The following is a 16,104-nucleotide window of genomic DNA, read 5'->3' as shown; positions in this document are numbered from 1 at the left end:
TTTTTTCATTTAAAGAAAAAGGAGCTGTATAAAGTGTGCGTGTGTATATATATTTACATAGAAACAGTAATTTCATGACCTCAAGGAATACTTTCTACTTTCTTGGGAGGAGATGGCGCCATAAGACAGGTTTGGTAATCTTTTTTCTTTTGGTTTATTTGATTTCTTTTTCTGTCTCTCACCATGATGGACTCGCAGTAATGCCACCTTTTAATATAGGATCTGTTCATTCTTGCATAAAATGTTTTTAATTTTTTGGAACCATTTTTCTTTAAAAAAAAAAAAAAAGATGCAACTTGTGAGTCCATGAGGTGTCTTTCTGTCTTCTCTGTATCTCTTTTTGTCTGATATACCTGCAGGTGTTAAATAAAGTCTGTGTTACAGTTCACCTCAGAGTGTTCTTCACTTCAGCAGGAGAACAGATAGATATGGATTACTGTATCTCCATCTATCTGTTTTCCTGCAGCGGCTAATTGGTTTCCAGTGAAGGTGAGGTGTGTCAGCCTGTTGCTCTAATGCATCCGTAGCTCAGTAGTTAACACCGGAAATTTGTTCCCATAATGTAATGGTGAAAAGCCCACACGGTTTCCCATCAGAGCACAGCCCTCTGTCACATGGTCCACTGTTGGTTTGTGCCCAGAGAGAGGGAGAGGGAGGACCAACAAACCTGGACGCAGAGGAAACCTAACACCGAGCTTCTCCCGAATCCAAAACACCACCAACAAACAAAAAAAAAGAAAAAGCGTGTGAATACTTTTAACCCTGAAGAATGACTTCTTATTTTAATTTTATTTCTGCCAGCGTGTGTTTTATTTTGTAACGCTATGAAGTGAAACTCCGCCATATTCAAGCTTCACCACCACCACCACCACCACGCCCGGGACTCCACGCCACCAGCTTCACTTCAGTCTTCTTCTTAAAGTTGTTGCACAAACTTAATTTCCTCTTCACAAGAGAGGAACAAGGTAATACAAACAGCCTTTTTACAATAACTGCTTTAACTTCCTTTTTTTTTTTTTAAATTACATTTGTTACCATTTGTTTACCAGCTCAGGACAGGACTGTTTTTGTGTGTGTATAGGCAGAGTTAAATAATAATAATAAAAAAATAAATTGACTTATGGATACTCTTTCTTCCTGTGTAACCAAACGTTATGTTTGTTGGAAAAAGGAGTAATGATTCTGAGCTCCGTGGGGGCTTGCTGCCTCAGCCCAGAGGCCAAAGAGGCTCGCAGGATCAACGATGAGATTGAGAGGCAGCTCCGCCGGGACAAGAGGGACTCCCGACGGGAATACAAACTCCTATTGCTCGGTAAGGCTGCGACCAAATAACGTTACATGCGAAATGTGGTGAAGGTGGAGTCCTTGTTGGGGTTAAGTCGGCCTCTCTCTCAGTATATTCTGTATTATTCGGTCATTATTGTGCATGTATCTGCTTACAAAGCGCATATTTGTGTTGTTAGTTGAGGTCGTTTCAGCCCTCAGGTGTTGCATTTACAACCCTCTCATTAAATCATTAAGGACAACAATGTCCGCCTCCAATAAAACTGCTATAATAACTTCAGTGAATATTTATATGTTGTGCTTTTTTTTTTCCTGCATAAATCTTATAAACAGCTGGGATTTTTAACCCTTCAAATGCCAGTTTGATGACTTGATGTCAACAACATAAACAACATCAAGCAAACTGACATTTAAAGGGTTAAAGTCCTCCAAAGTGATTGAATGTTTGGTAGTTTTGAGCAGGGCTGAAGTTATTTAAGAGATTTATGCAGAAGAAAAGCTGAATATTCATTTGTTAAGTGAAACTAAATGTACATAAAGGCGTAATAAGTACAATATTTTCATCTTCAAAGTAGGGGTAGAAGTATAAAATAGTGCAACTCCCTCAAAACCTGATTACTTGTGTAACTTTCCACCACTGGCTATCAATTAACCGGTGACGCAGCCAGAAATTAAACTGCAGCTGGGCTTGAATAAAAGTGAACTGGCCACATGATTCATTTCATAGAGAGCTCAATCGCATTTACAGTACACATCACAAGCGTGGAAAGTCTTCTGCTGTGCGTTGGCCTGATGTGACATCGTGTCGATGACGTCCATCAACAGCCCTTAAAATCAAACCAATCCCACTCTGTTCAGTTACTACAACGACGACGACGTGATGTAGTCACGGTTTGGACAAGCAAACACAGCAGATGTTTGGGCGATGGAGACATCTTCCCACACAGCGACTGCATAGAGCAATGTCATGTCATCACTGTTTTGGTATGATGTAGAGACACATAACAGGCTACAGGGGCAACATCCTGACAAACTGACTCTGTCAAATAAATAATATTTTTAGGCCTACCTTTGATGTCTTTATGTGGTCATGTTCATCCATAATAAGGCCTACAGGCTGATGTGTAGATGTATTTCAGTTAGTCTGACAGCTCCTGTTCAAAAGACAATCTGATTATTGATTTTATTGACTTTTATACATTTACTCTTAAACACACAAGTGCAATCAAACCATCTGTTCAATATCTTATTGATCACATCTGCAACTTTTAAGTCTCGCTTTTTATACTACTTGCTGTTATACCTTATTTTAATACCCTGTTTTTGCCTTATATGCTGTATACACATATTCATATATCCTCCTATATTTGCCCTAACAGAGCCTCCCAGCCTAAGTGTACTTGTGCAACCAGAGTGACGATAAAACATCTTGAATAATCTTGAATTCAGGTGTTGACATTGAGGCTCTCAGTCTTGTTTTTATCCGATTTTTATCGTTGAGAAAGTCTCTCTCCGCTGTGCATGATATCATCTACAGGGTTATACTGACCCTTAGCATTGTGCTGGCATTGTGCTGACATTGTGGAAAATCTCTGCTGGACAGTTGTCAAGTACTTCCATTAGAGACGGATAGTTTTGTCTTGCATCCATTTTGCGTATCCGTTCAGCCTTTGTGATGGATATGCCAAAGCGTGTGTTCGGGGCTACTCAGCAGCTCAAGTTCAGAAAATGTCTTCTCATAGTTAACTGGCTGCTTTTTGCTTGAGGCGATGAAATAAGTTTGATGTATTGCCACCTTTTGTGGTTACAGTCTTTTTGCACTTCTTATATTTTACCATGGCCTGGCACATCTGATATTTTGCAATCAAACCACTTCCACATTACTTAAGTCGCTCCTCCACTGTGGATCCATCGAAAATGTTGCTTTCGCTTTGAGCCGCGCTTATTGTTGTGCGTAACAGTGTGATATCATTACGTTACAAAGATGCAATATTACTGTTATCATGAAGTACTGTATAAGGTATTATTAATGATACGATCAATCAGAGACACATAATGTAGAACTCTGTTGTCCTTTTGTTGCAAAGTCACCGTTCCTAAAGAGTTTGAAACATCAGATCAGATGATGATATATGTTGCATTATAGACTAAACCATCACACGTGGCTTATTTAAGCAACCGGGGGTCATTCAGCCCGCCTCAGCTCCACCCATGCTCCACGTCTTTGGGCATTTTTGGCTTAGCGAGGAGACGGCAGAAGCAAGAATGCCGAGATGGCGGCGGCCAGAGCCACGCTACTCTGAGCTTCACAACAGCTCTTGTTGTGACCTATGAGTGACATCACGGATACTACGTCCATGTTTTAAACAGTCTATGGTACCAAAGCATCATATTAACTAACTGACAAGATAGTCGATAAAAAGCTACAGCGTATTATAAATAGTGGAGTAGATGTTGTTGCTGTTATAAGGTCACATAAATATATAATTACTGGAGTAAATGTACTTAGTTACTCTCCGCCACTGTCCAACAGTATGTGAAGTTGCTAAGATTGAGTTCTAATGATAAACATACAACTCTAAATGACACCATAATAGTAATATGTTACTGCTCATATGTATTACTAATACATATTACAGTATCTGACTTCATGACTGACTACATTCAGCAAGAGTCAGTCATTAAAAAAAAAAACAGAATTACCATAAGTAACCAGCCCACACACCACACCTTAAACCACACCTCTTTATTACTGATAAAATGTGTCCTCCCAATATGATACAGCTCACGTACTTATCTCCAACTGTGTGTCTGCTCAACACTTAGTTATGATCAATGATGGAAGCACGTTTACTTTTCTCTTTTGATCATCTGTATAATTATCTGTATTATATTTGTACTTTTACTCTTACTACTAAATGTGATGCATTGTTACAGATTAAACTATCAAACACACTAAAATTACAATTAAAATTAGCTCTATTCCAACCAGCTTGAACAGTAAACTGCAACTTCCACATTAATGTCTCAGTAAATATAATAATAATTCTCAAATAATATGCTTTTATAGCTCTGACGTGGCAGATTATAGTTCTGTACTTGACACACATTAGCCACATTAAAGTAAAGGATCTGAATCCTTCTCACACTGTTGGTTAGAGGGATTACTGATGATTCTTTGACCCGCTGTGGTATCGCTGTACAGCTTTCCTTGGTTGGCTGCACTGTGAGACGACGCAGCTGTGTCATTATTACAGTGTACTGTGAAGAAAGAAGTCTTACATTTTTTAACTGTACAGCATATGAGAGATTTAGAGCCGTTAGAATAATCAGAAGAAGTGTGAAACCTTAAATATATACACCCTCTATCGTTTTGAATTTTCAATATGACGTCCTGAAGTGGCATTCTTTTATTTTCACTCGACTCTCTCTGAAAAACTCTGTTGCCAATGTTTGCTCTCATTTCAACTTTGTCAGCTACGGGTGTTAGGAGCGCTGCAACTTTTTCAAAGATGCAGGCATTCACTGCTGAGATGACAAAATATTGTTTATAGAACTTGACTGAAGAATAAACAGAAGACCCATAGGGCCCAACAATAAGATAAAATCCAGACCTTGGTAATTAAAGTGAATCCAAGATTGCATAAGAGTGAGATATGAAAGTATTTCACACGCAATTCAGACAACACTTGTTACTTTAATATTTGTTAATATAGACAGCAGGCTAGTTAAAGGGTAACTTTGGGATCTTTTGACCTGGACCCATGTTTTTGTTTTTTTGAAGTAAGGAGTCTAGTATCGAGGGAGAGGGCTGAAGCCAGGAAACTTGTTTTTCCCACCAACGTGCTCAGATTGTTATTCTGTCTGATAACTTTATGGAAAGGGTCCCTACGGAGATAGATATTTTAGTTAAAGAGTCATATCATTTTGTCTGTCTTCCAAGCCACCAGATTTCTTTGACTAATACAGCAGTTTTACTGTGGAGATTATTTGTTTTTCCACTGTTCCAACAATCACCAATTATGGTTTGGTCAATATGAATCCTTAACTCGTTGAGTTAGGTGTGAAAATATTCTGTCTCGACGTGGTTTCTCCCTGCTGCCTTTCCGATTCCTGACTTCCCTGACGCTCCTCTGACAATATTTTTACAACTAACTCTGTGAATTCAGGATTTATTTCAACCAAACCAGAGTTGGTGATTGTTGAAACAGTGGAAAGACAAACCAAGATGGTTTTGGTTAGTTTTATTTTGTTTCTCTGTGAGTGTGTTTAAAGGTTACATGGCTCTAATATGGCGGAAATGCAATATAATATGCATAACTATGTTTTAATAAGTGTAAAATCACCTAAAATTGACATTTGTTATGTTTTGTATTGAGTCCGCCACGTTGAACCACACTGTTTATACAGTAGCCTAGAATGGACAAACTAAACACTGGCTCTCGATGGGTCATTAAGTGTTTTACAGCCACATTACGTGTGAATCCATAATGTCAGACATTTGGAGACTGTCAGTGACAAAAATAGCATTTTCATGGATGTACTGTAAATTGATGGCGCATATTCGAGGATAAGAATTATGTTGCAGCCAGTTACACAGCTGGTATAGCTGCAGACCTCTGGCTCAATGTGGAACAGTTTCAAAAATGGTTTACCCCATTAGTCACTTAGATACAAAAACATCCGAAATATGGTCCAGATAAACAAAATAAATGCATAAAGTGACATTTTTCATATTGTCAACAAATCCTTAAAGACATGAAAACCAAGGAGATTACCAAAGTTATTAAAAGTCATCCTGTGGATTGTAAATTGAAGGTCTGATAGACAGAGAACCACAAATTTCAACCTCTTGGTGGTACAAGAGGAAAAGTCACGAGATTGGCAAGAGGCAGGATTGATTGTCCGGGCACCATTTGTACAGAATTTCATGGTAATCCATCCAGGAGTTGTTAAAAACACATGGACACTGATACGAGCACCCAGCTGTTTTTTAAGTCCTTCAAATCAATGTATGTGTATACATTAATATTTTGTGTCTTTTGGTGAATAGGAACTGGTGAAAGCGGGAAGAGCACTTTCATCAAACAGATGAGGATCATCCACGGTCGTGGATACTCCGACGAGGACAAGAGAGGGTTCACCAGGCTCGTCTACCAGAACATCTTCACAGCTATGCAGGCCATGGTCCAGGCCATGAATACATTACAGATCCCCTACAAGTATGAAAACAACAAGGTAGACCAGACTATTGTTTCTTTGTCCTTTTATTGCTGCTCCAACACAGACAGATTGAGAAAGGGGATTTACCACACACACTGTCCCACAGAAGCGTGTGCGAGGCTTAGTGTCTCACTGACAGAGCCTGGAGTGTGTATTCAGGGCGAAGTACTTCTGGTAATTTGCAACAGTGTTTAGTTTTGCAATCCTGCTGCCAGAGCGTTTTGTCCATTTACGGGAAGTACATATGATGTTACACTGCAGGCATGTAACGACAGGTACTCCTGAGCCAGACACAAAAGTGGAAGGGGAGTCTCAGAATTCCCCATTAATCATACAGGAACATGTCCTTGTATACCAAAGGTAGGAGTTTATTAATCACACAAGTTTTGCTTGTCCACAAAAAAAAGAGTCCACTTCCTGTGTACTTTGACGAACTGGTGGGGGCGGGGTGCATCTTGTGGCTGTCATGTACTTTTGTCAACATTAACCAAGTCTGAGTCAGTATGTAGGTCACAATTCGGTTTTGATGGTGATGTTTCGCAAAAGCTCGCAGGATGATGTTTGTCATTGAGGAAGCAGATATTAGCCGTGGAGTTCAGAGTGTCAGAAAGAAAAAAAAGGAGAAGCTGTTCACTAAACCTCCACCAGACAGTGATCAGCGATGTCCTGAAAGAGTTTGGAGGGTGATGATTAAACCACGTGTTCGGCTCTAATGTCAGCTGTAAGCATGCCCTGCTAACTATGCTCAGTACTCCCAAGGTCAAGGAGCACGTCATTAGCTGGTTATGTTTTGTGGGGCTACAGGTTACAGTTTAAAGAGAAGCTGTTCACAGCAGCACGTCCACCGTGTATCATTTCCCCATTGTGTGGAAGCTTCTGGAGTGTAGGGTAACGTTAGTGGCACCGTCCTGCTCTTTATTGGTTTTGGGTATGTTTACACTCCAGCAATCCGAGATGGTGTTATGTTCACCAGACACATCGGATAGTCCGCAAGCCCTAAAAGCTTTCTCTCGTCATGTTAACCATGAATGCTATAATGACCTCAGTCCTGCTTGTCTGAGAATGTAGACTCTGCAGCCAAACAGGGCTATAAAGAAGTAATAGTCTTTGTTTTTGGTGCTAACAGGGGACCTGTCAATCTTTAAGTGTGATATCTTTTTTTTTTTTTTTTTTTACAGGGCTCTCATTTTAAACCGAGTCAGCTGGAAAGACTTTTTCAACTGACTCATGGAGCTAATGTTTGTTCAGTTCAAGTAGCTGGCCACAGCTGATAAAATCTGCCTGCGACAGTTGTCATTTTAGCTGCAAAATCAACACTGAAAAATGAGAAACCTGCCGTCGGCCACCTCTCAAATCACATAATATATGCTGTGTGAGAACAAAAATCTTTACAGGAGGGGAGCAGGTGATTATTTGGATACATTAAATATACGTGCAGAGTTGGTTTGCTTTTAGTAAATTGCAAAGAATGTTTCGATTGCAGAGAAAAGAGGTTAAAAAAACAACAACAACAACAACAGAAGGCTGGCACAGTCATTTCTAAGGATCCTGTAAAATTTTCTCCCATCATTTCTCCAAAGAGAAGAGTGGGAGCATGAAAGTGGTGAAGCACAAGCCATAAAATCAATTTTAAAAGTTGCACAAAAAGGAGAAAGGCATCTGAGGACACGGCTTCCCCCAGAAATGAAGAAACAAAAGAGTAAACTTCTCAGATTGTTTTGGACAAATTCAATCTGTGGTAGCAATTCCAATCAGCCAGAACAGAGACGGAAAAAGAGGAAAATTCCACGTTCAGCTTCGATATGATGTGTTGAGATAGGACTCGCCGAGGTAACAGCGGTGTAATAAACTGGTTAAATCAATTTACAGTGTGTGAAGATGTAATTTGTAGCAGTGGAATTTACCACAATGCGACATTTATAACATGCCAGGCTCACAATCTGCCTTTTATCACTGCAGTAGAGGCATAAACCATAAGAACATCAAACAGAGCTGCCCATCAGCAAGATGACAGTTGCAACATGTCTGCATAAGCACTTTGTACAATATGGCTGTTTATTGATGTGTAAATAGACGTAGAGTAATAGTTCACCCATAAATGGCTGTATAAAGGAAATCCAAACTGCTCGTGGAGTTGTTTTCTGTTCGAACGATTGCACTGTGGGTCCTCAAGTGATGCATAGTCAGGAAATATTTATTATTAATAAGACGCAAATTAGGGCAGGAAGGGTAGGATACGGAGATTGGGAATTCCAAGAAGTTAAGGGGCAATCCCAGAAGAGACGACCGGCAGCACACAGCAGCCTTTGTACTTTGTTTAGCTTTTTGCTTCATCATTTGTTGTGGAGGCCGGAGGCGAAGGAACAGTCCTGTATCATCCCAATATTTAGTCGTTAAATATACGTTTTGTATCACCTCTCTGATCGTCTCTAAATTCTGATAGTAATCATGTTTAGATAACCCAACTCTCGTCCATCAGGAATATTAAAATGTCTGTTTTCACAAGAGCTGTTTGTTGAATCTCCGGACAGTCCTTAAATCAGCCCTTTAGTCTATGATTAGTGATACAGATCTGGTTCTGAATTATCCGGTTTGAAGCTGTGAGTCAGCCGTAGCACCTATTATGACTGATACTGAGGTCAGACTGAAAAAATGTGGGACAGAGGTGATCGATCTCTCTTTCCCCCTGACTAATCAAAGTATCTGTTATGGGAGATGCTGAATATTTAAACTGTTTTTATTTTTTTTATTTTATCATGTTTCAATAACAACACACAGGAATACAAACATGACTCCATGTATATTATAAATTCCTGTGTATTTCTGTTGCGATGTGTCATTAACTTGAGCTTGTCGTTGTGCTCTCGTTCAGGCAAACGCCAGTCTTGTCAGTGGGGTCGATGTGGAGAAGGTGACAACATTAACGAAACCTTACGTGGATGCCATCAAGAGACTGTGGAGTGACCCGGGGATTCAGGAATGCTACAATCGGAAGAGGGAATACCAGCTCTCAGACTCGACCAAATAGTGAGTGTAAACAGAAGCTCTTTAGACATCGCCAGATAGTTTCCACTGTTTCGTCTGCCAGTTGTCTGTTGAACGCACTTAAAGGGTTCAAGTAAAATGTTTATTCCATTTAAGGTTGTTTACAAAAAGAAACACCATTTAAATTCTCAGTTAATAACAGTGGGGAACAGTTTTTTGTTGAGTTAGGTCAGCTGCTCTCAGCTGTTTTTAACAAAATTTTGGGTGCGGAATCCAAAACTGATCTCAGTTTTTCTCTATCACGTCAAGTTTTTGAACTATAGGATCCCCGTTTTCTTAAAAAATATGAAAAATACTGTATTTAACAGATATGTGCTTGTTTTCACTAAACAAAAGTAACAGTCTGTGCAATGATCTTTTTGCTCTCGCCAAACCATGGGGATACCAAATGCCAACTTTTCACGTGTTCCTTTGGTCCACATCCGTAAACTCTCCACACACTGCTTGCACACTTTGTGAGGTGCCCATGGCTTGTCTTGATCACAGAGTTTTACTTTAAAATATGCAAAATATGCTTGTTTGACAAATGCACTGATGTTTGCTTTCCTCTGACTTGGAATGAGAAGTAGCAGGAGCAGACATGATCTGGAACAAAGGCAATATATACCTATGTAAATAAAACACTAAGATGGAATAGTTACAAGCTTTGAAAACGACAAAAACAGCATAAAACCAAATAGAACTTACAACTTACAAGAAAAAAGCCAGCACAAATCCTCTTAATTCCTACTATGCTAGCTTTCTGTTTGCAGATATTGATAGTACTGACCTATTGGGAGCTGCACACACCTCTCACCGCACCGCACCGAACAAGTTGCCACGCAGCTGTAGATACTACAGCCAATCTGGCTTTAGCTAATCTGGAGGGTAAACTATGAAGAAAAAACTTGACATGCTAGAAAAAAACTGACTGCAGTTTGGAATCAGCGCGCCAATTTTAGTTTTAATCAGCATAAAAATCTAACTAAACAGATTTTTTTTTCAAATTGTTCCCCAGTGTAGTTACTGAAACAGAAACATCCATGACTTCACACGTCTTCTTGGTCCATCTCCTGGTTCTGTTTGACTGTCTACCTGGATTTATTTTCATCTTCTTAACTCTGCGTTGTCCTCCTTCGTTAAAAGCTATCTCAATGACTTGGACCGAATTGCTGATACCCCTTATCTGCCAACACAGCAGGATGTCTTGAGGGTCAGGGTGCCCACGACAGGTATTATAGAGTACCCGTTTGACCTGGAGAATGTGGTGTTCAGGTGAGTGTTTTATGATGTTGTTATATTTTATGTTGTAGTGTTTTCATTTCACCCGAGGCCATAAAACAGTGAATGAGTACTTGGGTGTAGGGGCGGCCAGCCTAGATAAAATCTAATATCATGGTATTTGTTGTATATGTTACCTGAAAAGTTAAGGCACTTCATCACATCGATGGAAAAATCCCTTACAACCCAAACTGTGGTACTCATTTAATTAGTTTAATTAGTTACTCAGTTGTTTCCACAATGGTCTAACATCTGGAGTATCATATGGATAGAAAAAAACAACATAATTAAAACTCTACCAATTGTCTCATTGTCCAGATGGAAACTACCATGAAATTTGGTACATTTTGACATTCCTAGTCCCCAGATGATGTACCCCAATCATCTTGGTGATGCCCTGACGTTTATGTCCAACGCCACCATAATGTTGACATTTGTGTATTTTTGTAAAATGTCTTTAAAACTATTGGATAGACTGCCATGACGTTTGGTGCACACATTCATGTCCCTCTGAGGATGATTTCCATCAGCCTGGACAGTATTTTGATTTTGTATTGTTTAGTGCTTGTAAATATTTTTGTATGCTAAAATGCTAAGATGGTAAACATGCTAAAAACAATACCCGCCGTTGTCATAGGTAACGTTAGCATGATGGCGTTGGTCAACCATTGTGCCTAAGTACAGTCTAACAGACCCGTTAGCATGGCTGCAGACTTGTTTCTTTCTGAGCACTGATGTGGAAAAAGAGACACAAGTTGGAACCCATTATGTCTCGTTAGTCTTATTAGACTTGTTTGAACACAGCTGGACCTCATTTAGCAAATAACAAAGGTCCATGGTCTTTAAGGTTTTGGAATTTGCTTTTGTCTCTGTATTAAGTTACCTTAAATCAGTTACATTTAAGGGATTTGAAACTAGAAGATCATTTGGGGAAGTGAAAGTTTCTCTTCCTAGAATTTAACCTTGCCATAAAACCAGCTGTCTGGTTGTCATGGGAATGTAGTGAAAGCATTAAAGCCTCCCAGCCATTAGAGATTTCATGTAATGAAAATAATACAGTTAAAGCTGTAAGCAATAAGTTGATGTGATGTGATATTAGACTAGATATAATTTGGTATATTGGCTGTTATAAATACGTGATAGACACTCAAACGCTGTATTACAGTTAAATGATGAAACCGCTTGCAACTTCTAAGATCAATTCTCACATCATATTATCAATATTAAGGGGTTTAATAATTTAATTAATCACTACAGCCCAGCTGTAAATAAAACCGGCTGTGAATTGGATGATTTTTTTTTTTTTTTTTGTAACACTGACTTCAACTTGTGGCTTCAGGATGGTGGATGTGGGTGGCCAGCGTTCAGAGAGGAGGAAGTGGATTCACTGCTTCGAGAATGTCACTTCCATCATGTTCCTGGTGGCGCTCAGCGAGTACGATCAGGTCCTCGTGGAGTCCGTCAATGAGGTGAGACGCTGGCTTCTGCCTTCAAGTAATAAAACAATGACACGCTTATCTCTCCCTATATGTTTTGCTAGTCTGTACAGAAAGGGACTCAGGGATGACGGGATAATCAAAAGAACGGGACACAAAGGCACATTGTTTCTATTGTTTGAGACCAAACCTGTTAGGTGAAGATGATGACCTAGATTTGTACAGTCTTGCTCTATAGTCTGCTTTCTCTCTTTTCTCTGTCTCTGTCTCTCTCACAATTCTAAACCTCAACTTGACCTTCCTTTGTGGCAGTGTGCACAGTTCATCTGCAGGGGGAGCTCTTTAGTCGCTCTGTTCAGTGAGGTGCACCTCTCAGTGAAGCTTGATGAGATTACAGCCAATTGAATTTGCACGCACGCACACAATCACTGCTGTTTAACATTATATTGTATTTCATATTTATGCTCATGCCTCGATGTCGTGTCATGTGTTTTTTTTTTTTTTTTCCAAGAATCGCATGGAGGAAAGCATGGCCTTGTTCCGGACAATCATAACCTACAAGTGGTTCAAAGAGTCCTCTGTAATCTTGTTCCTCAACAAGATAGATTTGCTGGAGGAGAAGATCATGTACTCGCATTTGGTCGACTACTTCCCTGAATATGATGGTAAGAGGGAACTGATCGAAAAGGCCGAGTCTGATGCAGTTTATGTTTTTATTACCACATTAAGACAGCTTAATTAAGTAACTCTATCTGTCGTTCCTTAAGCAACAAAACACACTCTTACTTAATTCAGCACAATCAGTGATTCTACAGCCCACTGTGGTCTGGTGTGACCAGCATCTTATCACGGCTATTGTTAGCCAGCTTTAAATATCGCTGAGTAACTGACTCAGTCAAGGTCTCGCTACTTGTGCCACTGTTACATTGGCATAAACCTTTCAATGTTTTTGTTGCTTTCTGCTTGTGGTTCACTCTGTTGGACAATTATGTGATCATTTGAAATGTTAAAAGCATAACAGCAGCACAAGCAGAGAAGAGTTGACTATATCATATCTATAAAGTTGGCAAGTGTGGCCAGTGCAGCACGTAGCAGCACTGTCAATAGATTAATGCTGTGTTTTATTGTTTATGAATTCACCTTTTGGCTTGGTAAGAGGAAGTCGCTTTTATTTCCTCTTTCAATAGTCTCACTTCAGTGTTCTGCATCTATTTTATTTGTATTACAAGGCTAGCCTGTCTTATATCCTTGAGCTTTTATGTGTTTACTAAAAATACTACAGTGACTTTTCAACTGCTATTTTTTCCCTCTCTCTCTCTCTCTCTCTCTCTTTTCTCTTTTTCCACCAGGTCCCCAGCGAGATGTCAAATCAGCGAAAGAATTCATCTTAGATATGTTTGTCAGCCTCAATCCACACGAGAAAAAAATAATCTACTCCCACTTCACCTGCGCCACAGACACAGACAACATTCGATTTGTCTTCCGTGCGGTGAAGGACCACATCTTGCAGGGCAACCTGGAAGTCTACAACTTGGTTTAAAGCGACGGTGTTGCCACTGTAATTCAATCGGCTTTGTACAGCTGGCAGTCAGGAGAGCTCTGCAGTGATTCAGTTTGCCTCACACTGCTGCTGAACACTATAATCCAAAACAGGACATTGAGAAGCTACAGAGCTTGTCGCCAAATGACTGTACTACTGATGTATTTCAAATTTCCCTGTTAGGCTCTTTGAAAATGGATGTCTCCAGCTATAATGAAGTGTGTCCTGACAATTAAAGTGCTGCTTTAGCGAGGAGTCTATTATAGTATGCACTCTGAAAATCTATGGAGCGCTTTGCGAACATTTTCGAGCAGTAACAGTATAAATGCACATAGATGGATTGTGAGGGGGAAAAAAAAAGTATTTCTGTGGCCTCGAAAGGCTCTGAGGACTTGTAATGTACTAGGTCTCTCCTTCAGGGATTCTGTGGATGTGAATGTAGACTGACTGCAATGCAGCACCTCACATCACTAACCCAAGTTGGTCATAGTTTATATTTTTTATTTTTAAGTTAAAAAAATACTCTGAGTTTGTGTCTTTACTGCGAAAAGGAGTCATAATTAACACTAATAAGACATTAACTGTATTACAGACATTGATTTGCACTCTGTGCATCTTGTAACATTGGTATTTGTGCTGATGTTCTGCGTGTTTAACTCACCTCGTTGTGTATTATCATTTCCACAACCATCATTTAAAGGTTTCAGCAGACTTCGTACACATTTTTGCATTTCTCTGTCATGGCATTATTCAGCCTTAAACCACTTTTTATAAGCACAGTATATTGTTAAATGACTTAGCACACACAAAGGGAATCCTACTGTCATCCTACTAGATTCTGCTACATTAGCATTCCTTTTTTTTAAAAATAAAAGTATTTCTGTCAAAGCTATAGAATCAAATGTTAAGGGACTATTTGATTGGGTTAAGTAGTTTTCTTGCCTAAAAATCATTTGATAAATGGCCCCAGTATTGTATATGAATGTGTATTGTAAATATAACACGGTACAGTTCTTTTTTTTCTTTTTTTTTTACCTTTACTTGCATCAAGGTCAGTGTTGAAAGGCTAACTGCTGAAGAGAAGACCGTTGTGTTAAACAATCTCTGAGGCTATGAACTAGTGCCTTCTTCATCTTAATTCATTTTGCTGTTCAAGGGCATCAAATGCATGAAAAAAAAAAAAAAGCTAACGAGAGCGTATCCACGGCACTAATGTTTACATGACCCTTCTCTTCCTGCTAAAAATAATTACAGCCTAATTTGAACTGTTTAATTTATGGTTCACTGTCAGGTGTTTTTAATGTGATTGGATAAATAAACGGGCATTTTGTCGTTCATTTGCTGCAGTTTTTCTTTGTCTGTGTTTACGAATCAAGTTCCAACACACTGTTGGTTTAGCATTCAAGTGTTTGTCATCTTGGCTGCTCTGTTGGCTCATCTGGAGCCGTGTTGGTCCTGAAATCCTCCTCTGTGATGAATCCATCTGGCTGGAGCCCACGGCAGCACTTCAGTTAGAGGTCCATATATTCAGTGTTGTACACTACACTGGGATATATGATGTGGCAAAGAGCCTTTAGTTTTTGGAGGACAGGCACTGAAAGTAATGTGGGCAACAGGACATGGCACTGGTGATGTGTAAGGATGGAGGCCTGGGGGTGACGAAGAAGCTGGGCAGATGATTTTTACTCTTTGAACAGACCCCAGAAAACTCTGTGTCCATCTGGAGGTTTGTGAAAGGGTTTGAAAGATATGAACAGTTAACAGGCAGGGAGTGAGTAAATGAAAGATCATATTCAGCTGAGATGATGGGAAGTGTTTTAGAGTAGGAATATACAGATACTGACGATAATCATGATATTTAAACATGAAATTAGATTTTTTAAAAATACATATATGCTAATATTGAGTAAATAATCAAGCACCTCTTAAATCATTTCTTTCATGTTTCTTTTTAATACCGATTTGTGGTCCACACACATACACATACATACATAACAGGTGGTGATAATGCACTTTAAAGATGGTTGACAGTGTAATTAAATTGCAAAAGGAGAGACAGAACACACGATAAAAGTTAAAGACTTTCACATTTTCTGTTGACATTGAAATGATATCATTATATATCATGTAGTTGGAAATCTATATATATTATGACAGTCCTACTTGGCCACTAAAAGCCTAGATATCTTTGATTTTGACTATTCTTTTAAACATTTGTCTCTTGTGAGTTGCCCAACATCACTGAAAAAATCTTTGGTGTGTCCCTTTAACCTAATTTGCATGGATAATGTGTATATAAGTCAAGGTGTCAGGTAT

The 16,104-nt window shown here is 39.3% G+C and overlaps 1 protein-coding gene across 1 annotated transcript; it reads left to right on the top strand.

Moving 5' to 3' along the window:
- The first annotated feature begins 556 nt into the window (after positions 1-556).
- Positions 557-15,125, top strand: LOC104922461 (guanine nucleotide-binding protein G(q) subunit alpha). The gene is made up of 8 exons (XM_010735289.3): positions 557-965; positions 1,172-1,312; positions 6,338-6,522; positions 9,380-9,534; positions 10,678-10,806; positions 12,152-12,281; positions 12,760-12,913; positions 13,598-15,125. Exons 2-8 carry the CDS (start codon positions 1,177-1,179, stop codon positions 13,786-13,788), a joined length of 1,080 nt encoding a protein of 359 aa, XP_010733591.1. The 5' UTR covers positions 557-965; positions 1,172-1,176; the 3' UTR covers positions 13,789-15,125.
- The last annotated feature ends 979 nt before the right edge of the window (positions 15,126-16,104 follow it).

Source organism: Larimichthys crocea, chromosome IX, assembly GCF_000972845.2.
Source record: "Larimichthys crocea isolate SSNF chromosome IX, L_crocea_2.0, whole genome shotgun sequence".
NCBI classification, from domain to species: Eukaryota; Metazoa; Chordata; class Actinopteri; family Sciaenidae; genus Larimichthys; species Larimichthys crocea.
Note: the sequence above shows the minus strand (reverse complement) of the source record. Positions and strands in the feature narration are given on the sequence as shown.